Genomic DNA, 25881 nt, shown 5'->3' on the forward strand with positions numbered 1-25881 from the left:
CCAGCCTTCTAGAGTTGGCCTATGCGCTTCTTGTTAACATGTCCAAGACGACAATGCCACAAGGATGCTTTATCCAAACTAGTGGAAGAATCGATATGTAATGCATTATTTCCTAAGTTTTCTACAACTGACACAGTTTCATATACACCATCACAAGGTAATGCTTTAAAATAAAGAAAATTGTTATAAAAAGCATTAATACCACCAACTTCATTATCAAATGAAAAAGTAAATCCTTGTTTGTACAAGCCATGAAATGAAATAATATTTTTCCCCATTTTAGACGAGTAACAACACTTATTCAAATCTAACACTAACCCACTACTTAGCAACAAAGAATAAACTCTAATCTTGGTGACAGGTGAAGCTTTCCTATTACCCATGATCAAGTTTATCTTTTCGTGCTCCACATCCTCACTTCTTATTAGGCCCTGCAAATCAGAACATACATGAATACCACAACCTGTATCAAGAACCCAAGAAGTAGAATGTGATGAGTTATTAGACAATATAGTGTAAATACCTGCATGGGTAGGTTTGACCTTCCCATCCTTAACATCTTGCAGGTACTTGGGGCAGTTTCGTTTCCAGTGCCCATTTTCCTAACAATAGAAGCATTGAGCTTCTTTTGGGTTGGAAGAAGGAGTGACAGAACCACCTTTGGTTCCATTTGAAGAGGATCCATCAAGAGACTTTCCCTTGGTACCCTTCGAAGGGTTCTTCCTCTTCTCCCCTCTACTTTGCCTGATTGCCAGAACAGGGGCGGCAGTAGGAGTAGCAGTAGTAACAACCGATTTTCCCTTAAGACCAGTTTCAGCGGTCTTCAAGAACCCTTGAAGTTTGCTCAGTGTGACCTCCACCTTGTTCATGTGATATGTCATTCAGAATTGATCATAACAAGTAGGTAAGGAGTGCAGTATGATATCAATAGCCAACTCCTCGGGAAAGTTCACATTCAACTTGAGCAAACGGTCCACAAACCTTTGCATTTTCTGCATGTGGTCAGTGATGGCTTCACCATCCTTCATTCGGGTTGTTATCATGGAAGAGATGATTTCATACCTCTCTTGACGAGCACGTTGATGGTAGCGGTCCATCAGGTCCATGTGCATCTCAAAAGGGTAAAAGTCCTCATAGGAGTTTTGGAGTTCAGCTTTCATTGTGGCCAACATGATACATACCACCTTCGTAGCATCTCTCTCATGTGCCCTAAAGTCAGCGATCTCCTCTGGAGTAGCAGTAGACTCATCTATTTCCTTCAGCTCCTTGTCGAGGACATATTCCTTGTCCTCGTAACGAGTGACCATCCTGATGTTCCTGATCCAATCATTAAAGTTTGAACCATCAAAGATAACTCTCCCACAAAGGTTCATGAGGGAGAAGGAGTCGGTAGGGTTTGAGCCAGAAGCAGCATTGTTGGAAGACATCTGAAAAGAAGAAAGACAAGTTTAGATTAGATATAGAATCCTTAATAAGACACCCAAATGTAATAATAAGGCTAGGACCCAACACAATACTTTATAACTTGGAAGAGGGATGCCGTAATCCAAGCTATAAAATATTTGAAGGTAGGCGAATGACGATTCACCAATTTCCACCATGAAAAACGAAATAAATTATTAGGTTTTAATTAGATTGAAACTCCTAGATTCTTTTGAGATTCATTGAACTTTTTAATGGCATGTTTAAATCTCGATTGTGCCCTCTCAAGTTTGTGACTGGGATGCCGAGGATCACAAACAAGGTGTGAATAACCATGAAAATTTACTTGGTACCCTTAATCTTTATCACCTAATCGATGTGTCGGTTACCCACACGCGCTCCACCAATCTATGATAAATATTAAGTCACCCTTTGCCACTCTTACTAGTACATGTTAGTGTGCCGGTTACCCACACACGCTTCACCAACGACATGGTAAGGTACAAAGTGTAATTTCATGGGTTAGCACCAATTTCACATTTTCCTAAAGTAACTAAGATTGGGAATTTATAAAGGTTTAGTTACTTTATATATTTCATTCTACTTTTAATTAGAATTATAGTCCTTGTCCTACCCGTTCGGCTAACGACCCTCCACCAGTCAAGGAAGCGGTGGGTGAGAGTAGACACCCATTAAGCTGTCATTTGATAGGCAACAACTGTATACCCCCCTTATAGACCGGCTTCGTGCATGAGGCCTACTAATGGTAAGGCTGTCTTGCTCTTATACATATATATATATATATATATATATATATATATATATATATATATAAACTTATAATATTATAAAGTATAAGGGTTGAATTTTAACTTTTAAAACTCTAGGGTTTGGAATTAAAGATTTCTAAAAGACTTTACAAATTCCAAAACTTGAGGGCAAGTTTTGAAACTATTCAAAACCTTTCATGTTCATAACCTATGAGTTTAATGGTTTATTAAAATGAAGACTCTTCATATTATGTAACATATGGCTCTTTAATGACAATTTAAAGAAGTGACTTTTGGTAATCCATAACTTGAGTACAAATTATGGACTCCATCAATAGGCATCAAGATCAAGAATTACACTAACAAACAATTTGCAAATAATTCCTATGATCTTCTAAAACTCATAAGTATGAACATCCATATCAACAATTTCAAGAATCATATAAACACATATAAAACTTAAAATTTTGATAATAACCATTGTAAATGGATTAGCATAATCATTACCTCATCAAAAACAGGTTTTACAAGTCCAAAACAGTTTAGGGTAATGATTCTAGTCCATTTCCAGCAGCAAAACTCGAAATTTTGCACACAGGGGCTCCTACTCGTTGAGTGCAAGAACCTACTCGACGAGTAGGATGCATTTTTTCATGGATTCGTCGAGTCCCCCCATGGACTCGACGAGTTCACTGTTCAGATTGCGGAATTCTCGACTTTTTCAAGCAGTTTGCATCAAATACAAAGAAAACAAGCCTAGACTCTGATACCACTGATGGGTTTTGAGCATTCTAACACTCCTAAGGTGTACATGCAACCCTAGAAACCTTGGATCTATGTTTTCTCTAATATTCATGCAAATAAGAATTTTCCAAGGTTTACATCCTAACTAGCATGACATGGGGTACTCGTAATATAAAAACTAGTAGAATGACATACCTTTCTTTTAGCTTGGATTCCTTAAGACCTTGTGAGCCTAGCGCCCCAAATGTGATGCCTCAAATGTTTCACACAACACCTACAACTCTTGGAATAACTTGAGAGAAAAACACTTTGATAAAAAATCGGCTAGCCCTCCTTGTCTTGTAATAGTGGCCAATTTTACTCCATATGAAGTTCTTTATATAGTGTGTCACATGTAGGGTTACACCATGTAAACCCTAATGTGCATGGCTTTTCATTTCCCCCATGATCCATGGGTTGTAACCTCCATGGAGCATCCATGGAGCACCCAATGGGTCCTATCCCAATCTAGTGAATCATGAACCATAAGCCCACTATATAAGAATGAATGATTTACAATCAATCCCCATATATTTAATTAGTCTCTTTTTTATCACAAAATTGGTTCTAAATTAATTTTTGATCAATACTAATTAAATAATATGATTTCATATTAATATATTAGAACTTATAATATATTAACAAATTGTAAGTGTCCTTTTTCTCATTTTGTCTATCCAACAATTATGATGAAGATGCAACCGAAATGGACCATGCTAAGCTGGGTCAAGTACATACTAAATATAGTTATGGACTTAGACACCTTATCCAACAGTTTGGACAATAAAATCCTCAGTTGAGCTGGAGGCTAGAAGTGGGACATGGGTGGGATTCCCGTAAGCTTGTCTCATCAATGAAATGTGGAAGACCGGATGAATGTGGGCATCTGGTGGCAGTTGAAGACGATAATAAACCTAACCTATCCTTTCAATGATTTTGAACGGACCATAGTAACGTGCAGTTAGTGTTTTGGTGTTGCGAGAATGAAATGACTTTTAGCGGTATTCAGGAAGGCATAGATACAACATATTGCCCTGTTGAAATATTTTGTCCAGGCGATGTGAATTTTCTAACGATGTCATATGTTGCTAGGAGCGATACAAGTTGTCTTTTATCACGGTGCAGATTCTTTGGTGTTCTTAGAGGGTTGCATCAATAGATCTTGTAGTTGATGTTCCGACACCATAGTTAGTAGAAAGAGGGATAAAATAAGCATATTTAGAGATACGATCAACTACTACCCAGATTGTTTTTTTGCTGGCTGAGAGGGGAAGGTGTGTGATGAAATCCATGGAGATGTTGTTTCACACGAAGGATGGATTGGGAAGAAGTTGCATTAAACTGTATGGCTTATGGGTCAGGTATTTAATTTGTTGAGAAGCCTCACAATGATAAATGTAAGTGGTAACACTAGTATTCAGTTTTAGCCATAGAAAGGTAGAGAAGATGCGACAGATAGTATGTCGGAGTGGCCACCAAGGGGAGATAAATGATATTCTTGGAGCAAAGAGTTATGGATGGGAGATACCTATGGTATAAAAATGCATTGTTTATTAAAGAAAAAGTTGTTGTGTTAGATGAAACTATCGCATACTAATGCCAAGTGTTGCACTAAGGTTTTCCCTGATGTGGTTGTATAGAAAGTGCATATGTCAGAAACCCAGGTGTGGTCAGTGGTAAAAAAAAATTGTAGTTGTGGGTTCTGGATGTGACTAAGGGCTTCAGCGATGAGGTTTTCTTTTCCTTGGTTATAAATAATTTTTGAAATTGTATCCCATGAGTTTTTGGGCCGATTTATATTGCTCGAGGGTTTACACCACTTGGGAGAGAAGGTGTTTTAAGCTTATTTGATCGGTGAAGATACAAAACTTTCGATTGATTAAATAATGGGACCATTTGTTTATAGCTTTTGTGATGACGAATAGTTCATATACATAGGCGGAAGCGAGTTGCATTTGAGGGAAAAGTCACTTCCTAAAGAAAGCAATAGGGCAACCAAATTGAGAAAGGATTGCTCCCATAGCCGTGTTGGATACGTCAGTGGTAATATCAAAGCTCGTGTGAAATTTGGTAAGATGAGAGTGATGATTTGGGTCATTGCTTCGTTAAGTTGATGAATAGATGTAGTAGCATTTGTAGTCTAGAAAAAAGTAGGTTTAGAAAGGTTATATGTTATAACTACTACGATGGCGGCATAGTGGTTCACAAAACGTGTGTAATAACCGATAAGGCCTAGAAAACCCCTTAAAGTAGTGAAATTGGTTGGTGTAGGCCATTTTTCGATACCAACGGTTTTTTCTGGGTCTTCTTGGACACTTTATGCATATATGATATGACCCATATAATTGATAGTACTTGTGGCAAAAGTGCACTTAGAGAGCTTTGCATGGAATGGGTGTTGTGAAATTTTGTTGAAGACTTGTTTGAGGTGGTGCTAGTGATGTTTGAAAGAGGATTTGTACACCAATATATCATTAAAAAACAACTACATATCATCGTAAGACATCACGAAACAGATCGTTCATTGTAGCTTGAATGATGGAGGCTGCATTAGAAAGATCAAAAGGCATTACGATAAATTCGTAATGGGCATCAATTGTGCGAAAAGTTGTCTTGTGGATGTATGTCGGGGTAACCCAAATTTCATGATATCCCACACCAAGGTTGATATTGGACAAGACGGTGGCACCATGTAGCTTGTCGAGGACCTCATCGACTGTTGGAATTGGGTAGTGGTCTTTGACTGTAAACGCATTATGGGATTGGTAGTCGACACAGAACCACCACGTGCCATCTTTTTCCAGACAAGAAGCAACGGGTAGGAGTACGGATTGTGGTTGGTTTTTATTATACCATTGCTTAACATCTTTATGGATAAGTGTAGTCATTATCAGCTTTTGATAATATGGATACCAGTATGGTTTGAAACTGATAGGATTGGAAGTAGGGAAAGTAGGGATATGGTGGTTGTGATGTCGGGAGAGGGGGTGTGGAGGGAACCATAAAGATGGCCTGATGTTGCTGGAGCGGGTGTGAGATGGTGGGGTTCGAATGACAGAGGGTGGTCAGTGGTGTAATTGGAATGTAAGGTTCAAAGTGGAAATAAAGGGCATGAAGGGAATCAACGCTTTATTTGTGAATTAGCGATTAGATTTAGGTTGGGGAAGCAAGCGTGGATATGGACTCCCCTTTGAGTGTCATAACATTCGACCTAACATTGAAGATGATTTTGTTGGATTAGGTGTATAAGCTCATAACTATAATTGGTATATACTTGAATTGATAGTAGCATAGTCTTTTTGGGTTGCCCTTAAATGTATGAGAGAGAGGTTAACTTATTATTTGAGCAATAAATTGAAATAATTGATTTATTAATATATATTATGAAAATAATATATTAATTAGAAATCATATCATTTAATTAATAATTAATCATAAATTAAATTTTGGGATTATTTGGATTAATTAAAAGTATAAGGACTGTTTTGTTATTTATTAATAGTTGGAAAATTAAGGCTCTAGAACCCCTTGAAAGGAGTAGACGAAAACCATGGGGAAACCCTAAGAGATTTCATTCGAGGCCCCTTAGACAAGGGGTTGGGATTCTTGGTCACCAAGCAAAGGATCTAGGGCATATCCCTTTAAACCCTAGCTTTTTCCCCAACTTTCCTCGACTATATAAGGAGGTCCCTAGCCCATAATTTCGTCCATGCCTTCCCTATAAGAGCCTTGGACGAAATCTTGGCTCTCTTCTCCTCTCTCTATAGTTTTCCTCTTGCTAGCTTGGGTGTGATTCCATTATAGGAACAACAATTGTGGTGCTTGCTTCCAAAGGATCAACAAGAAGGTTTCTTTGTTATTTACCATAATAACAATCATGGTATGTAATCCTTAACCCTATTTTGGTATTTTAGAAAATAGCCTAGTGTTGTTAGGGTTTCCTTTTGATGTTCATAGTTATGGATTCAATAGAGTAAACATAGATCTTTATTAGGGTTGCATGCACACTTAAGAGTTTAAGTTTATTTGTTTTGCATAAAACCCTTCAGATTTATGGGATGGAGAAATTTGCTAAGATTGGTCCAAAGTACTAAGCCAGACCATACCTATTATGGCATCAACTCCCTCTGCTAGAAGAACAAATAAGAAAATGCAAAACGTGGTTTTTTGAAGATGGATTTCTAGATTAGGGCAAACTCCATTGCATGGAAGGTAATCAACACTACCAACCATCACCTCGAATTAAGTAATTTCGTCATTTTGTAAGTGGAGGGCGACAACGATATGATTGGATAATATTTTGGGTACTGCCAAAATAAATGTTTTTTTAACTGATTGATTATTTATGAACCATGTGACATGTAGGGCTTGTGGAGAATCAAACCTGTAGAAGGCGAAAACGGATAACGATAGGAAGTGATCCTGTTTCGGTGTAATATTCATGACAGAAGCATCTATGAGGGTCATATTTTCTATTTCCAGGTCATCCTTATTATCGACAATCAAGATAAATTGGGGAGGGTTGTACTTGTGACTTGGCCCTTATTTTTCCATGCAGCGGAAGCACAAATCTTCTGCATTAAATTTTTTATGAGTTTCGGAGAAAAACGAGTGAAGGGTAGTGTGTTTTTGGGGGGTTGAGCAGGGAGAAGTGGGGTGGTGATGGTTCTTTTGGGTGGTGTGGTGATTGAGAAGGATGGTCTGGGGTAGGAAGTAATGGAACTGTATGGTCGAGTTTGCTGGTATTGAGGTTTGTCCAAGGTGATTTTCTCTTCAATAAGCTTAGCGAGTCCTTATGTGTGATGTAGGGTAGTGGGATTGTGAAGTGCAAGCTCGTTTTGGATGTCAGATCAGAGATCAGAGATGAAACGGTTACGAAATGCAACTGTGGAGAGTCTGTCGACATAGTTGCTGGTTTTTTCAAAATCGAATATATATGTCGATACCTTGGTGGTATGTTTGAGTTTGAATAAAGTGGCTTGGTGGTTTTTGAAGGTGGATGGACCAAACCGGAGTTCCAAAGCCCGAAATTTTTTTGTCCAAGTACCCGAGAGGTAATTGTTGGCTAAGTGTTTATACCAAATGAGGGCGTCACATGTGAAGTAAAAGACAACCATATCAATTTGTTGTTGGTTAGGAATGTTATAATAGGTGAATTATTTGTTTGCTTGAAACACTAAATCTAATGGGATCGTGCCATCGAAAGTTGGTAATGCAATTTTTGATGGGTTTTACATGTAATAATGCGGAAAATACCTTAAACTCTTAAGGGTACTTGCAACCTAATTTGATCTATGTCATAACTCTATTAAAGAAACATACAATTGAACAACAAAACTCTAATCCTAATAGAAATCAAAACTCACAAGGATAATAACATACCTCTGATTTGTTATTGTAAACAAACCCTTTGATCCAACTAGATCAATCCAATAGTTTCTTGAAAACTAGCTTCAATTGTGTGCAAGCCTTTAATGATTCACACCCATAACACAAAAAACCTAGAAGATTTAGGAGAGAGGGGAGAAGTAGGCAATTTTCGGCTAGGGTATGACTGAAAAGCATTGGCCAAAAATTCCAAGTCCAGGGCCCTATTTATAGCTAATTAGGAAACACCTACAAACCCTGATTTGAAAATAAAATAATATTATTTCAAATAAGGTAATTATCTAGTTTCTTAATTATCTTCATGAAGGCTTCCAAAAGGCTCCAAGAGAAGCCTCCTAACTGTCAATCCCATGAAGGTTCCGGAACTTGTCCTCTGCTCAACTTTTGAACAATTACATCTATAGTCCTTCAACTGTTAATTAGTTCTAATTAACCCAGAATTAATTCCAAATTAATTATGATTAATTCTAAAATAATTATAACTATTTCTAATCAATATATTAGTCATATAATATATTAATAAATCATATATCTCTCTCAAAAAATCAATCTAAGCAATTTCTTGGTTACGAGGGTAACCCAATAAGGACTTTACTCCTTTTCATCAATATTATACCAATTTAGTTAGGAGCTTAGACACCTTAATCCAATATTCTCCCACTTGGATAAGTCGCTAACTATAATTGCTCGTACAACTCCGAATAACCAGTAAAGAGTGTTTTCAAGACACTACCAGACTTTGTTGGTCCTAAGATTAGTGATCAACTATTCCTTCGTTCTTCCCGATATCGTATGAGCATGAGACATGGATTAGAATAAATCTCTTGTCCAAGATTCTATTTCCTAATAAACTCATTTTGTGATGACGTCGTTAAACTATCAATTGAACACATCAATTTATTCCTGTCTGGGCCCAACACTCTAAAGTCAACATCAAAACACCGAGGGGCCCAAATATATCACTTTTCCTATTACGGAAAAAGGAACGAATAAACTTAAACTACATAATCATACAATTTCACTCATAAAGTCATACAAGGAATTACACTTTATAGCACCTGGTTACGAGATGCGTTGGAGTAAACTAATGTACAACCGATTCATAAAATATGACTTACATATATCCGTTTTAAAAATAGAGGATATTATCATCTTAGAATTACTCATGATTAAATCCATGAAGTAATCTCTAAGCGCGGGTTTAACCAATACTTAAAATCTCTTTTTCTAAGTACTCATGAATTCTGCAGCAATCCTAATGCAATGTCCAGACTCTATGGACAATCTACAAACGATTCATAACAGTATTAAATTAATACTTACTTCCAAAGTTTGACCGAATGTGGTTCTTCGAATAACTTAATATTCAGGAAGTAATATATGCAATGTGAAACACAATAATAAATCAATTGACAAATAGCATCACACACATTAATTATAAAGAAATCTCTATTTAATGAATCACTATTCAATTACAATTTTCATTGCCATATATTTTCAAAATAATATCAACACTAACATCTAAAATCTAATATCATCTCTTAGTCCAATGCTCCTAGCATGCTTAAAGTTCTTGATCTTGCTCATACCCTTCATGAGAGGATCAGTAGGATTCTCTTCTGATTATACACGATTCACCATTAGTGCTCCCCCTTCAATCTTATGTCTAATGTAGTGATATTTCTTCTCGATGTGTCTAGATCTACCATGATCTTTAGGTTCTTTTGTCAAAGCTACCACACCCTCATTGTAGCAGAAAATCTCTTTTGGCGCTTGGATTGATGGAACAAGTCCAAGATCTCCAACAAAATTCTTTTACCACATATCCTCCTTTGCTGCCTCGCTTGCTGTGGTATACTCTGATTCACAAGTAGAGTCAGCCACAGTTTGTTGTTTGGAACTTTTCCAAGTTACTGCTCCACCACTTAACAAGAAAACCCAGCCAGATTAAGAATAACTATTATCTCGATCTGTTTGAAAATTGGCATCACTATATCCACTTACCTTAAGTTCATCATTGTTGCCAAAAGGTAAGATCATATCTTTTGTTTTTCGCAAATACGTAAGAATATATTTCACTGTTGTCCAATGAGTAAAACCAGTATTTCCTTGATATCTGCTAACCATGCTCAAATCATAAGCCACATCAGGTCGAGTACAAGTTATAACATACATGATCGATCCTATTGCCAAAGCATACGTAATCCAACTCATAGTATCTAGTTCTTTATCACTACTGGGACATTGAGTCTTACTCAACTTAACAGTATGATGCATGGGTAAGTCCCCCTTCTTGGAATTTTCCATATTGAACCTTTTCAATATTTTATCCAAGTATATACTCTGACTTAATCCTAGTAACCATTCTTTCATGTTCCTGTATATCCTTATACTAAGAATATATGTAGCTTCTCCTAGATCCTTCATAGCGAAACATTTCCCAAGCCAATACTTGACTTCCTGCAAGGTTGGAATACTGTTTCCTATTAGGAGTATGTCATCCACATACAAAACTAGAAAAGTTACAATGCTCCCACTAGCTTTGACATACACGCAAGATTCATCTTCACTTCTATAAAACCCTCTGGTTGAGCCATGTAAACATCCTCAGCTAGTTTCCCGTTAAGGAAAGGAATTTTGACATCCATTTTCCATACTTCATAGTCATAGTGAGTAGCTATGGAAGTATTAGCCTAATTGACTTAATCTTGGCAACCGGTGAAAAGTCTCATCATAACCAATCCCTTGGGTTTAAGTAAAGTCTTTTGCAACCGGCCTAGCATTGTAATTCTACACATTACCATCCATGTTACTCTTCTTCTTGAAGATCCATTTAAACATCACTGTCTTTCGACCAGGTGCTTGATCAACCAAGGTCCAAACTTGGTTATCATACATGGCTTGTATCTCGCTATCCATTGCCTCTTTCCATTTAGAAGCCCCAGGACCTGCTATTGCTTCCTTGTAGTTAGCAGGCTCATCCAAATTTACTAGTGTTTCATCACTAATAAATGTATCACCTTCTGTAGTTATATGGAAACCATAGAACGAAGGTGACATGCTAACCTTACTGGACCAACGAAGGGGAAACGAATTTTCAATGGGCTCAACTATTTCATTCTCAGGTTAAGAGCTAGTATCTTCAAAAGTTTTTTCATCAGATGACTCTTCAATCTCTTCAAGATCAACCGTGCTCCCACTGCCCTCTTTGGAAATGAGTTCTCTCTCGCGAAAGACTCATTTTCGAGCTACAAACACCACGTTTTCACTGGATCTGTAAACCAAGTATCCAAATGATTTCTATGGATAACTTATGAAAAAACACTTCTCGGCTCTAGGTTCAAGTTTGTTTGAGGTGTCTCGCCTAATAACAACCTCACAACCCTCAACCTTGATATGTGCGAGTAAGGGAGGTTTCCATGTCCATATTTCATGAGGTATCTTAGCAAATTTCTTAGTTGGAACAAGATTGAGGATATGGGCGGCTATTTCTAAGGCATACCCCCATAAAGATATAGGAAGCAAAGCTCGACTCATCATGGAACAAATCATATCAAGTAAGTTTCGATTACGCGTCTCAGCTACACCATTCAGTTGTGGTGTCCCAGGAGGTGTTAATTTTGAAACAATTCCACATTCTTGAAGATAGTCGTTAAACTAGATACTAAGATACTCACCACCTATATTAGATCGTAGCATCTTTATCCTTTTTCCCAATTAGTTCTCTACTTCGTTCTTAAACTCTTTGAACGCTTCAAAGATTTCTGATTTATGTTTGATCAAGTAAATATAGCCATACATACTATAATCGTCAGTAAATGTAACGTTGTAACGATTTGCATCCTTTGTGTCAGATCTGAATGATCCACACACATCCATATGGATTAGGGCCAACAAAATTTCACCTCTTTCACATGATCCGGTGAAAAGTGATTTAGTCATCTTGCCCAACAAACAAGACTCGCATTCATCGTGTATTTTAGGTTAAACGATTCCAACACTCCATCCTTTTGGATTTGGGCGATGCGTTTCTTGTTAATGTGCCCAAGACGACAATGACATAGGCATGAGTTGCCTAAACTAGTAGAAGAGCCAATATTATACACATTGTTGCCTAATTTATTCACACAAACAATAGTTTCATACACACCATCATAAGGATAGCCTTTGAAAGTAAATTCACCATTAAAATAAACTAAAATAGTACCATCATTATTATCAAAATCATAACTACATCCTTGTCTAAACAAAGCATGAAAAGAAATTATGTTTCAATCCACTTCTGGCGAGTAGCAACAATTATCCAAATCAACCCTAATACTATCAAACATAAGCTCATAAGTCCCAATCCTGGTAAAAGCCAATATTTGTTTGTCCCCCATGATTAGGCTCTGCTTCTCATGCTCGACCTCGTCACTTTCCTTTAGTCCATGCATTTCAAAACAAATATGGAAACCACATCCTGTATCAAGAACCCAAGAATTTGAAATACAACTATTATTGATTTGAATAGAATACATACCAGAAGAAGACCCAACCGCTTTGCCCTTGGCATCTTTCACTTCCTGCAAGTACTAGAGGAAGCTTCTTCTCTAATGGACCTTTTGGCCACAATGAAAGCACACAACTTCCCTAAGATCAACAACAGGAGCAGTGTCAAAGTTAAGCTTTACTTTTGTTCCACTAGAATCTCCATGATGGCCCTTCCCTTTCCATTTGGATTGGGTAGGGGACTTTCTCGTCTTTCCTTTGCTTTGTTGGATAGCCATGACAGGGGAACTTGCAGAACTGTTGGAATGAGACTTCTTTATTCCTGCTTCAGCCGTTTGCAACAGATTGTGAAGCTCAATCAATATGGTCTCTGCATTGTTCAAATGATAGGTCAATATGAACTGATCATAACTACTAGGAAGAGAGTTGAGGACCATGTCAATGTCAAGGTCCTTATCAAAGTTCACATTGATCTTTTCCAATCTTTCCACATGCCTCTACATTTTCTGCACATGAGGGCACACAGATTGCCGTTCTTTCAGTTTGCACGCTGTTGGAGACTTGACCACTTCCTAACACTCTTTTCTTGCTTTCTTGTGGAACATTTGAGACAAGGCCATGTTAAGTTCATAAGGGTGAATTTTAAACATTTATAATGAATTTCATAAATTTATATTAATGATTTCAAAATTAATCTTTTAAACTAATCAAATAATTAAATTTAATTACATCATGAGGATAATTCAAAGATTCTAGATATTAGGAGATCAGATTACAAATTTAATTAATCATATTTTATACAATTAAAACAATATCTTTAAATGTAATTATCCTAATAAAAGAATTCTTAGTTATCTCAAAAATTCATTGAACAGAAGGTCCCCTACGCATGGCAGATAAACTCCATGTCGTGGTAGAAGAGGAAATAATGCGGATCAGACATTAGCCACGACGTGGCAGCAGAGCCCACGAGGTGGCGACCAAATAGAATGACTATTCTATTAACCTTCAAGTGTTCAAGTGCAATTTATGCACATTCAATTGTTTGACAAACTGGCTTTGATACCACTGATGGGTTTTACATGTAATAATGCGGAAAATTCCTTAAACTCTTAAGGTTACATGCAACCCAATTTGATCTGTCATAACTCTACTGAAGAAACATATAATTGAACAACAAAAATCTAATCCTAATAGAAATAAAAATTCACAAGCATAATAACATACCTATGATTTGTTGTTGTAAACAAACCCTTTGATCTAACTAGATCAATCCAATAGTCTCTTGAAAACTAGCTTCAATTGTGTGCAAGACTCTAACGGTTCACTCCCACAACACAAGAACCCTAGAAGATTTAGGAGAGAAGGGAGAAGTCGGCAATTTTATGCTAGGGTATGTATGAAAGCGTTAACCAAAAATTCCAAGTCCAAGGCTCTATTTATAGCTGATTAGGAAACACCTAGAAACCCTGATTTGAACATAAAATAATATTATTTCAAATAAGGTAATTATCTAGTTTCTTAATTATCTTAAAGAAGGCTTCTAGAAGGCTCCAAGAGAAGCCTCCAAACCGTCAATCCCATGAAGGTTTTGGAACCTGTCCTCTGCTCAATTTTTGAACAATTATAGTTATAGTCCTTCAACTGTTAATTAATTCTAATTAACCCAAAATTAATTCCAAATTGATTATGATTAATTCTAAATTAATTATTAACTATTTCTATTTAATAAATTAGTCATATAATAGATTAATAAGTAATATGTATATATATATATATATATATATATATATATATATATATATATATATCTAAAAAAAGGACTTTACTGCTATTCATCAATATTATACCAATTTAGTTACGACTTTAAACACCTTAATCCAACAATTTTTGTTGGGACGGTGGTGGTTATGGGGTGGCGATGGTGGCTGTGGGGTTGCTGATTGGTGACGAGGTTATTGAGGGTGGTCATGTTGCTGGTGAGTGTATCAAGGCGGTGGTTGGTGGCGGTTGTAAGGTGGAGAAGAGCGACAAGTTGGTCGTTTGTGTTCAAGGCTCGTCATCTTTTTTTTATGGTTTTGGAGGCATGGTAAGCTGGATGAAAGCACCAATTGCTATATGCCCGTTTTAGAAGGCAAGTCTGCCAAAGAAAAAGACAAGAGAAGTGGAGACATTTTCTGGGCTTTCATTCAAGACTTCAACGATACCTTACAATCGACTTAAATATACATGCGTCTGCTATAAACTAGGAACTACTAGTAATGGGCTGTGTGGAATAATAAACACGTGATTGACTCATGCAAGTAACTCTAAAATTAAGGAATGACTCGTTCAAATAAAATACTCATTCTTTAGATGTGCTCACTGTTAATCTTTTAACCTTACAGGCCTTCAAATATTTTGTTTTTTGGCCTTGCATTACCACCACTTGGGTGGTTAATCTGTGGGCCCATATCCTCATTTCTTGAGTTCGTATCAATGCTCGATCGAATTTTGACTATATAATTTGTTTATATCTCAATTGAAACTTTATATAATTTTTTCAACTATGGAAAATATGTAGGCAAAATCTTATTTGTTTGCTAGGTAAACAATGTTACTTCTGGTGTTTTCATACAAAACCTCATATTTTTAAAGTAGTGATTGACATCAAATAAATCAAAACCATTGAAACATTATATAATTTGTTCTACTCAAACATCTATTATATAAACCTATTTTTTACTAAAAAGTATTATAAGTTATAAAAGTAGAATACATAAATTTAAGGAATTTATATGATGGTTCACACACTATATAATTCAATTGATAGTAAACCCATTCGGAGACATCAACTTCAATTGACACATCAAATGGTTAGAATAATTATTTTGTAATACAAGTTTTATCTTCCTATACCGTTTGACACGAATAACAACTTTTTTGATTTTTTTTATCAAAGATAAATATCACGTTATCGTTATCGGATATCCAAATACTATGAGGGTATATTTCTCCATACAAAGGTAAAAAATTCATTATCATATACCAGATTTTCAACATGGGCAAAATGTTGCTATGCATGTTCCTACCGAATCAAAAGGGACATTTAACCATTACCACTCATCATTGAGAAATATCATCGAAAGAACTTTTGGAGTTTAGGAAGCTAGGTGGGCATTACTAAGAAATATACATGCTAATTACAAGTATACACACCAAGTAAGCATTGTAACAACTTCAGTGACAATCCATAACTATATTGGAAATGATGGTAGGTATGATGAAACATTTAATAATACACAACAAGAATACTATAATCCCAATGATGTTGAGACATAATATGGTACTTATTAATAATGTTGCTCATAAATAAGGTTTAAAGATACGTCGTATAAATAATAGGGATCATTGTTGATGACCTAAAAAATTAAGGATTGAATTCGATTTTTCTGAAAACTACAAGGACCATTTTTGAAGATTTTCCTTGTATATATTTAATTTGAAGAATATAATAATATAAACATCTTTTAGAATCAAATTAATTAATTACATCTACACGTAGCTTACTCATGAATAAAATTAAATATAATTCTTGATTTAATGTTAGTTTTAGCTATTTTTATGATTAAAAGAGCTTCTAGCCCAGCGGTATCAAGTGGTGACCTCCATCCTTGAGGTCGATGGTTCAAGTCCCGTCGTGGACGTGGGTGGATTTAAGTGTTAGTTTAGGAGTAGATTATATATTATATTTGTCGGTTAAAAAAAATGTGATTTAAAATTACTTATTTCAGTTTCCTTTTATTATTTAAATATATCAATGTTTATAATATGTAATGTAGTTTATAATTTTATTTACTGTAAATTTTTATTATTAATTAAATTTAAAACCATTTATTATTATCAAAAATTTATAGAAAACTAAAATTTAGGTATAATTTTTTTTATATTTATTTCACTTTAAATAACAAAATTATCTATTATCAGAAATTTATCAGGTGATGTCTTGATGAGATTTTATTAGAAATTTTAAAAATGATTTGAGTTTCAACATAATACGATGTAAAGAATTTTGCTTCATTTATTATATAGTATGTTAATATGATTAGGTTATAACCTACAAGGTTAGGTTGACATAATAAAATAACATAGATATTATGTTTTTTAAGTTAAGATTTATAATAAAATATTTATATTACATAATGAAATATAAAATTTAATAGAATGAATGAAAAAAGAATTGGTCAAACCTAGTTTCTAATTTATTTTATTACAATAAAAATAAGAACACAAAAAAGAAAATCTCAAATCACAACGGAGGTACATTTTTTTGATCAAGCTTATGGTAAATTAGCAATCCATCACTTTTCAATAAGTTGGCCCACTTGAATTTACCAATATACAATACATATCCAATAAGGGTGAAGGTTAAAAACGTTTGGAGTTGTTGGCATTTGGCAATTGGCAGCATAAAATGAGCTGTATGGAAAGCGAACCAATTTTCAATGGCCCCCTCTCAGATTATGCAATATATAAATTACCCTACACTATCTATATCTATAAATTCGTATATGTATATAAACATCCAACTTATATGCATCACATAAATCACACATTACACACAAGACAAAGATTGCATTAGTACATGGTCAAAATGACACATTCGTCTACAACATGTTTTACTAAAATTGTTCTTTTCCTAATTCTGGTTGTGTTCTTTACACCGTCACCGGTGGCTGATGCTAGACCCGCTACATTTCTCCAAGATTTCCGAATTACATGGTCTGATTCCCACATTAAGCAACTCGATGGTGGCAAGGCCATCCAACTTGTTCTCGACCAAAACTCAGGTAAGTATATATATATATATATATATATATATATATATATATATATATATATATATATATATATATATATATATGCTTACTACATAGAAAACCTCTCATACATGTATTATTATTTAACATAGGATGTGGGTTTGCTTCAAAAAGCCAATACTTATTTGGACGTGTGAGCATGAAGATTAAGCTTATTCCGGGAGACTCTGCAGGCACTGTTACTGCTTTCTATGTACGTTTATTTTAAAGAATATAATGTTTTACATAACTTGTTTTTCTTTATTTTTACAAATAGTTATGTGGGTGCATGTTTGCTCTTAATTTTGTGGCAGATGAATTCGGATACCGATCAAGTGCGTGATGAACTGGATTTTGAGTTCTTGGGGAACCGTACCGGGCAACCTTACTCGGTCCAAACCAATGTATATGCTCATGGAAAGGGTGATAGAGAACAAAGGGTCAACTTATGGTTCGATCCAGCTGCTGACTATCACACTTACTCTATCTTATGGAACCATCACCATGTTGTGTAAGTAGATGGGAGATGTCAATTATTAATATATGAATAAACCGATTCACAAAAAAGGTCGTTTATCATGTTAATAATAACTTTATCAACCGAATTTAATATATTGGTTATTTATTAAATTAAATAAAATGGACAAACATGTTGATGAGGTCGGCTGACCATTCCGGAACTATTTTGATTGTTTCATTCAAATTACATGTTTGAAAGAAACTTGTTTTGACCGATTTTCAATATAAAATTTTAAGTAGTATCATCATGTGTATGGCATATTGGACACATCATAACTTGTATGATACAACTTAACAATGAAAAATGTGATCATATAGGTTTTCCGTGGATGAAGTGCCCATAAGGGTATTCAAGAACAATGAAGCCAGAGGGCTCCCATTCCCTAAGTTCCAGCCAATGGGAGTTTACTCTACTTTATGGGAAGCAGATGATTGGGCTACAAGGGGTGGGCTCGAAAAAATTGATTGGAGCAAAGCACCATTTTACGCATACTACAAGGACTTTGACATTGAGGGGTGCCCGGTTCCTGGTCCACGCACTTGTGCCTCGAACCCTTCCAATTGGTGGGAGGGTTCGAGCTACCAACAACTTGACCCAATTGCAGCTCGTCGTTACAGATGGGTCCGTTTGAACCACATGGTGTATGATTATTGCACTGATAAACAACGCTACCCCGTCACACCACCAGAATGTGTAGCCGGAATTTGAGATGATTGAATATTGACGACATATGTGGTTATTGACCATTACTATTGGCCGATTTGGGGATGAGAACTTTGTTTATTGCTGTATGGAGAATAAAGTCATTGGATATTTTATGTGTACGTAAGAGGGTTAAATTTGTAATTGTACAATACAAGGTATCCTCACTAGCGTGAAATTATTGTGTATGTATTTATGGCATTTCAAATTGTATATGCAAATAATCTTTGTGCTTACTTATATGAAAGATATCTATAAGTTTTAAAGCTGGATGAATTAGCGAATCATACGAGTTTCATCAATCGTGTTTCTTTAGTAAGTCATGAATTAACTACATAAAAATTTAATTGACGCATTGTATGTTTGTAGTTGTGAATCAACTATATAAACTCATATTAGTTTATAAAGTTGTATATTTGCTCGATCGAATTATGACTATCATCTAAAATTGCATCAAGAAAGAAGAAATTGCATCAAACTACTCGTCCGTTTTAAATTAGCTCAAAGATTTCAAAAATTTAAGTTTATATCTCAATTAAAACTTTATATAATTTGTTAGACTATGTAAAATATCTAGGCGAAATCGTATTTGTTTGTTAGTTAAACAATGTCACTTATGGTGTTTTCATATGAAACCTCATATTTTTATATTTGTTTGTTAGTTAAACAATGTCACTTATGGTGTTTTCATATGAAACCTCATATTTTTATAGTAGTGATCGACATCAAATGATAACCATTAAAATTTATATAATTTTTTCGATTGAAACATGTATTATATAAAAAGATTTTTTACTAAAAAGTACGATGATATATTTAAGATCTTAAATATGAGGTTTTATAAAGTATAAAACTTGTATATATAAATTGAAGGAATGTACATGATTGTTCTCACACTATGTAATTTAATTGATAGTAAACTCTTTCATATACCTGAACTTTTTTTTAAACGACTGTATGTATTACAACAAGCTAGCAAATCCTGGCACCACTCATGTTCAAATCCAGGAATACATGGTGGATAACCTATTGACACATGTTCAAATCCTGGCATCACTTAGCCCATATGGTCATGGAGGTTCGCCTGCAATGACTCCAGGGCATGAGGCATAACCTCATGTTCGCAGCCGGGGATTAGTCGGTGCGCAAAAGCTGGTCCGGAAACCCTCGTTATGGTAGTTCCCTTTCCAAAAAAAATACAACAAGCTAGCAAAACAAAAACAATTAGTTTATGATGGGATTTATCATCCACTCATTTCATTTCCTTCGGACTTTTCGATTCCTACTACAAAACAAATCGAACAACAGGGGCAGATTTAGGGGTGGTCCAGGGTGGCACCGGCAACCCCTAACTTTTCCGGCCGCAGTGGAAAATTTTTCAAAATTTTTCAAAATTTTTTTTTTTTATTATTGTGCAACCCCTGACTTTCCCGTGCAACCCCTACTGTGAAATCCTGCATCCGCCCCTATTGAACAAAAAAGAAATTACTGGATCATACAAAAACTCCTTGTACTTCTTGGCTCCAAAAAGAAGCACATTCTGATACGTCAACAACAACAAATCAATGTAAAGCAAACTGATTCCATAATAACCATATAGAACCTTGTAGTCTACAGGTCGTTAATCCACTCAATAACTTGAATATAGAAGAGAAAACCGGAATTGATTGATCCATCCAAGACGCCAATTTTAGCCAAAGTTGACGAGCTAAGATATAATTAAGGAACAAATGATTCACATCCATTTATTCATGTTGACAAGACGGACACAAAAAAGACTCAAGCTCTACATTTCTTCTATCCAAATTACACCTTGTAGGGAGGGTATCAAACACCGATCTCCAAATAAAAATGTTAATTTTCATTGGAAGAAATCTATTCCACCTGGTACCTATACCACCTGCAGGAAGTTTCAAATGATCCAAGTGAATCTTGCATGTTTGACAAAAGAACAGAATCTAACAAGGCAGATAACTGCAACAAATTAGCAACTAAAACTCCGTCACCAAAGTTGCGGCTAAACTGGAAGTTCCACTTCGAGTCATCCCATTATTAGTAATAGAAAAAAGTCAAGGAAATCGGGCTCTCAACATAATATCTCCACACCAGACATTAAGCCAAAATCTAATATTTTCACCATTACCCACTTTTCTACCCATAGAATCAAAAAGAATTAAAACTTCATTATGCAAATTCCAAACAAATTGACAATACCCAACCACACTCCATATTTCGATCTACAAGACCCGAACTTTAATTTCCACATCTAACGAATGGTTAAAATATTTTTTTAGTAATACATGTTTTATATTTTTATACCGTTTGAAATGAATAACAACTATTTTTGTTTGATATCAAAGATAAATATTATGTTGTCGATGTCCGATATCAAAATACTAAGAATGTATCTTTCTCTATACAAAGGTACACAATTCGTTATCATATACCATATTTTCAACATGGGCAAATTGTTGCTATGCTTGTTCCTAATGAACCAAAAGACATTTAACCTTTATCACTCATCATTGAGAAATATCATTGAACAAACTTTTGGAGTTTTTAAAGCTAGATGGACATTACTAGAAATATACATGTTAATTACAAGTACACACCAAGTAAGCAATATGATAGCATCAATAGTGATCCATAAATGTATTAGAAATGATGGTAGGTTTGATGAAAATTTTACAAGACACAATAAGAATCATATAACCCCAATGATGTTGAGACGAATTGTGGAACTAATTAATAATTTAGCTAATGAACACGGTTCAAGTATACGCAATACAAACCATGAGGATTCACATATGAAAATGATGTCAGATGATATTACGAGAGATATAATTGAATTGCGACGACAAATAAAAAATGATATTGCATATCTCATTTTTAAAATTAATTTGCACTTTGTATTCTCAGTTTGTATGAAATTATTTTTTTAAAGTTTACAATTAATATTATCATGGTTTGATTGAATAATTATAAATTATTTAAAAAATTAATATTATATTATATATTTTTAATATTTATCAAAAAAAAAACTACATAAAAGAACACTAATACTAAGTATAAAATATTATATAAAATATTATATGTAAAAATATTAATTATGTAATTATATTCTTTTTAGTTGTTTAAATAGTGTTTTTTACATAAACATTATTAAGTTTAACAAGTTTATCGTTTTTGTTCATGTTACGATTTTTTATTCATTGACGTCCAAATTTAGCCAATTTTATTATTATTATTTTTTTTAGCACTTGTTACCCGTAATAACAAGTTTTCAAGCTTATATTACATCAAAGTTTGCAGAAACGAAAACTTGAGAAAAAATTATCAACTAACACCTTTTTATAACACGAACTAATACAAACATTTTTAAAACACATTTTTATCACGACATAAGCTAATAAATGCATTCATCAAATTTTACTTATTCGGTTTAAATAGCAAACCCAAACACCCTGGAGGGTGTGGGAGGGATGTTTCCCTCACTTTTTGTGGGTCACATCATTATTTCCTTCACTTTCCTTTCCCTCACCTAAAACCCAAGGAATGGATGGAAAGATTCCCTCATTATTTTTTTATTTTTTTAAAAAAATATATTTCATACATATACTATACTCATTTTGTAGGGAATTAAAAACCATGAATTTTAACATATTTTTTATATTTTTTAATAGGTATATAATTTTATAAATATTAAAAAAGATAATAAAAAAAACTGCCCAATAACATGAGGAGAGAGAGTGTGGCACCCCCTCCCCCCCACCTTTTTTTCCCGCGGGTTGCTCCCCTCGCCCAAGGGATGGTGTTCAAGTGAGAGAGAAACTTCCCTCTCCCATTTCCCGCTTTCATTCCGTCCGGCCTAATACCACTCGATGGCCTCTTTTATTTGAAATATTTAATTGGTTAATTGAATTGTGATTTTAATCTTAATTGTCATGCTAGTTGGTCTTATTTGCATTTTTTTTTTTTAGAATTTTACGAATTTCAACGTACTTTATTTGAATAATAATCTAATATTACTTAATTTTTTTTATTTAGTCCCATCTAAATCCCATAAATTTAAAACTTTTTCATATCTATTTATTTGATACTAATATATATTAGAATATATATTTGAGAAGATTGATATCAACTAATTAGTTAATTTAAATACGATGCTAACTTTGGTTGCGATTGTGATTTTTAAATGCATTTCCTTGCATATTACTGAACTATAAACGTTTTTACGTTGGTTTTTTTATATGAAGTTATACTTTTTATATCAAATTATGTTGAATGTATATTTAGAGCACCTATTATGGGCTTGTTGTTTGGGGTTCATAAATCAAAAGAACAAGACCATCCAAATATTCACCATAATGAGATATGATTTTTGGATATTATGGCACGAAGGTTCATCAACACGAAGCATTGTAACCCTTCTTTTTAATCTTAAATTTCAATTTACTACCCTCTTATTTGTAATAATTCAATTTATTAGAATACATGATTAAGATTAAGAATTATTTTTTAGAAATTACACCATTAGAAATTCAATTGATATATTTGAAATAAGACTTTGGGGCTGCGTGTATTACCTCTTAACCATTTCATTAAAAGACAACACCTTAACCATTAAGCATTTATGGGTTTGGCTTTCTAAAAACACTACTCTCAACCATTAAGAAGCTATACATTACCTCTTAATCGCTCAGAGGTTATACTCATGTTGAACAATTCATTTGTTTCAAAATTTTCTGATTTACTCTAAACCTAAAAGCACACCTGGATTTTCTGATTTACTCTAAACCTAAAAGCACACCTGGACCCTTCTTTTTAACATTGATTGACCAAAACTTCTTCCCCCATCAAACCAACCAGCGTCGGCCACCGTAGAGCACTCTAGTTCGCCACTATTGACCCACACACACCTACAATGTTGATCCTAGCTATTGAGAATTTTGGAAATCCCTCTTACGCAGTGATGTTTATAATGATTAGTATATATATATATATATATATATATATATATATATATATATATATATATATATATATATATATATATATATATATATATATATATATATATATGTGATGAGGTTCAATAGAGAACCATAATTAACCAAAGAATCAAAGAACCAATCATGAGCGTCGGAAATCATAACCATCAATGGCCAATGAAATAGATGTACACTTTTACATTGGACGCACACACACCGGATTATACCAAAAAATTCACTCTTTATAAAAAAACGCACCACTTTTTTCGTTTAAAATTTTTTTTAGGCATGTTTTTTATCGAAAAAAAACCGAATATACCGTTGTTCACAATTTTTCGTCCTCTTTCCATAGAGATCCATGATGATATATAAAAAACGAATTTTTTTTTTCCGAAAAAAGACAAAATTGCAAGAATGGTCCTTGTGTTATGTCAAAACTCGCAAGTTTGGTCCAAAAATGTTTGGACTTACACTAGTGGTCCAAACTTTTCATTTTGTTGTGAATTTGGTCCAAACTTTTCATTGTTGTTGTGGATTTAGTCCAAGTCAATTTAAACTTTTTTATAATAACGTTTTTGCCCTCACTTTTTGTTTTTTTTTTCAGTTTTTTTATTTATATAAATACATTTTACAATTTACATAATTAAACAAAAATAATACTACCCGTATCCCTACCCCACCCCTCCACCCTCTCTAGCGTACAACTATTGATTATGTTATCACCACCACCGTCAGTCACGAGCACTACCGCTACAACCACTGTTGGTCACCAACAATAGCCATTGCCACCATGACCGCCGGTCACCACCAACACCATCCGATGAATTCAAACATATTTTTTCCACCACCATCATATAAATTTGCATCTACAATTTCAAAATGAAACTCAAGAACTACCACCACCGTATGATGAATTCAAACATATTTTTTTCCTGATCTGCAACTTCAAAATCAAGAACAACCAGATTTTTAAACCCACAAGAACAATCAAATTTGTAACAAGAACAATTAGTTGGAGTGTGGAATACATGAGATGATTACAAGCGGAGCTGCACCTGATCTTGTTTTAGTAGAGTTGCACCTCCAAAAAACCCTTCTCGTTTCCGTTTTGGCTTCAAGGTCTCCTGAAACATCGCTAGAGCCAAAGACACCACATACACGGAATCGTCGCCTATATGGAGGTGACGGTGGCAGTTACACCTCAGACTTCACAAAAATTTGGGTATAAGAACCCTAATACAACCGCTACCCTAAACCCTAATCTAGCAGCCATTGTATCAGTCGGAGGAAAAGAAGCACGAACCAACGAAACCCTAATCCTGCCGCCACGATAAAACAACGATGAACCAGATTTGAAAACCCTCGCAACCATCGGCGTTTGGGAAGAAGGATAGCAGCGATGACGATAATCCTCCAGAAGCCTTGATTGACGGGACCCTCTTCATCGGAAGCACCTTCGCCGGAAGCATCTTCACCGGAAGCATCTTCGCGAGAAGCCTCATTCGCCCTCTTTACAAGAACCCTCTTCTTAGAACGAATAAGATGTGTTTTGTGTAGAGAGAGAGAGAGGGAGGGAGGGAGAGAGAGATAGATTTTCTTTTTTTCTTTTTCTTTTTTTGATTTCTGTAATAAAAAATTTGAAAAAGGGAAAATACCAAGGGCAAATCCGTCATTATAAAAAGTTTTAAAATTTTTGGACTAAACTCGCAAAAAAACGAAACTATTGGACCATCCTTGCGAGCCAAACCCATTTTGGACCAAAGTTGCTAGTTTTGACATACCACAGGGACCATTCTTGCAATTTTGTCCCGAAAAAAACTCACTTCATTTTCTTTGATGAAAATTGTTAAGGTCTATTTTTTTATAGAATAAAAATTAATAAATAAATCAAAATTCATATTTTTGTACTTTTTAAGCATAGATTCATATTCATGTTAAAAAATAATAATAATAATAATAATAAACAAAAAAAACGA

At 34.6% G+C, this 25881-nt stretch overlaps 1 protein-coding gene across 1 annotated transcript; it reads left to right on the plus strand.

The window, feature by feature from the left end:
- The first annotated feature begins 17402 nt into the window (after positions 1–17402).
- LOC145166888 (putative xyloglucan endotransglucosylase/hydrolase protein 7) lies at positions 17403–19036 on the plus strand. Its single transcript, XM_079085938.1, has 4 exons — positions 17403–17683; positions 17806–17906; positions 18007–18203; positions 18530–19036. The coding sequence occupies exons 1-4, from the start codon at positions 17479–17481 to the stop codon at positions 18918–18920; spliced, it is 894 nt and encodes a 297-aa protein (XP_078942064.1). The 5' UTR covers positions 17403–17478; the 3' UTR covers positions 18921–19036.
- Positions 19037–25881: the final 6845 nt, after the last annotated feature.

The sequence above is a fragment of the Lactuca virosa genome, chromosome 3, assembly GCF_052849685.1.
Source record: "Lactuca virosa cultivar CGN04683 chromosome 3, Lactuca_virosa_CGN04683_v6, whole genome shotgun sequence".
Taxonomy (NCBI): Eukaryota; Viridiplantae; Streptophyta; class Magnoliopsida; order Asterales; family Asteraceae; genus Lactuca; species Lactuca virosa.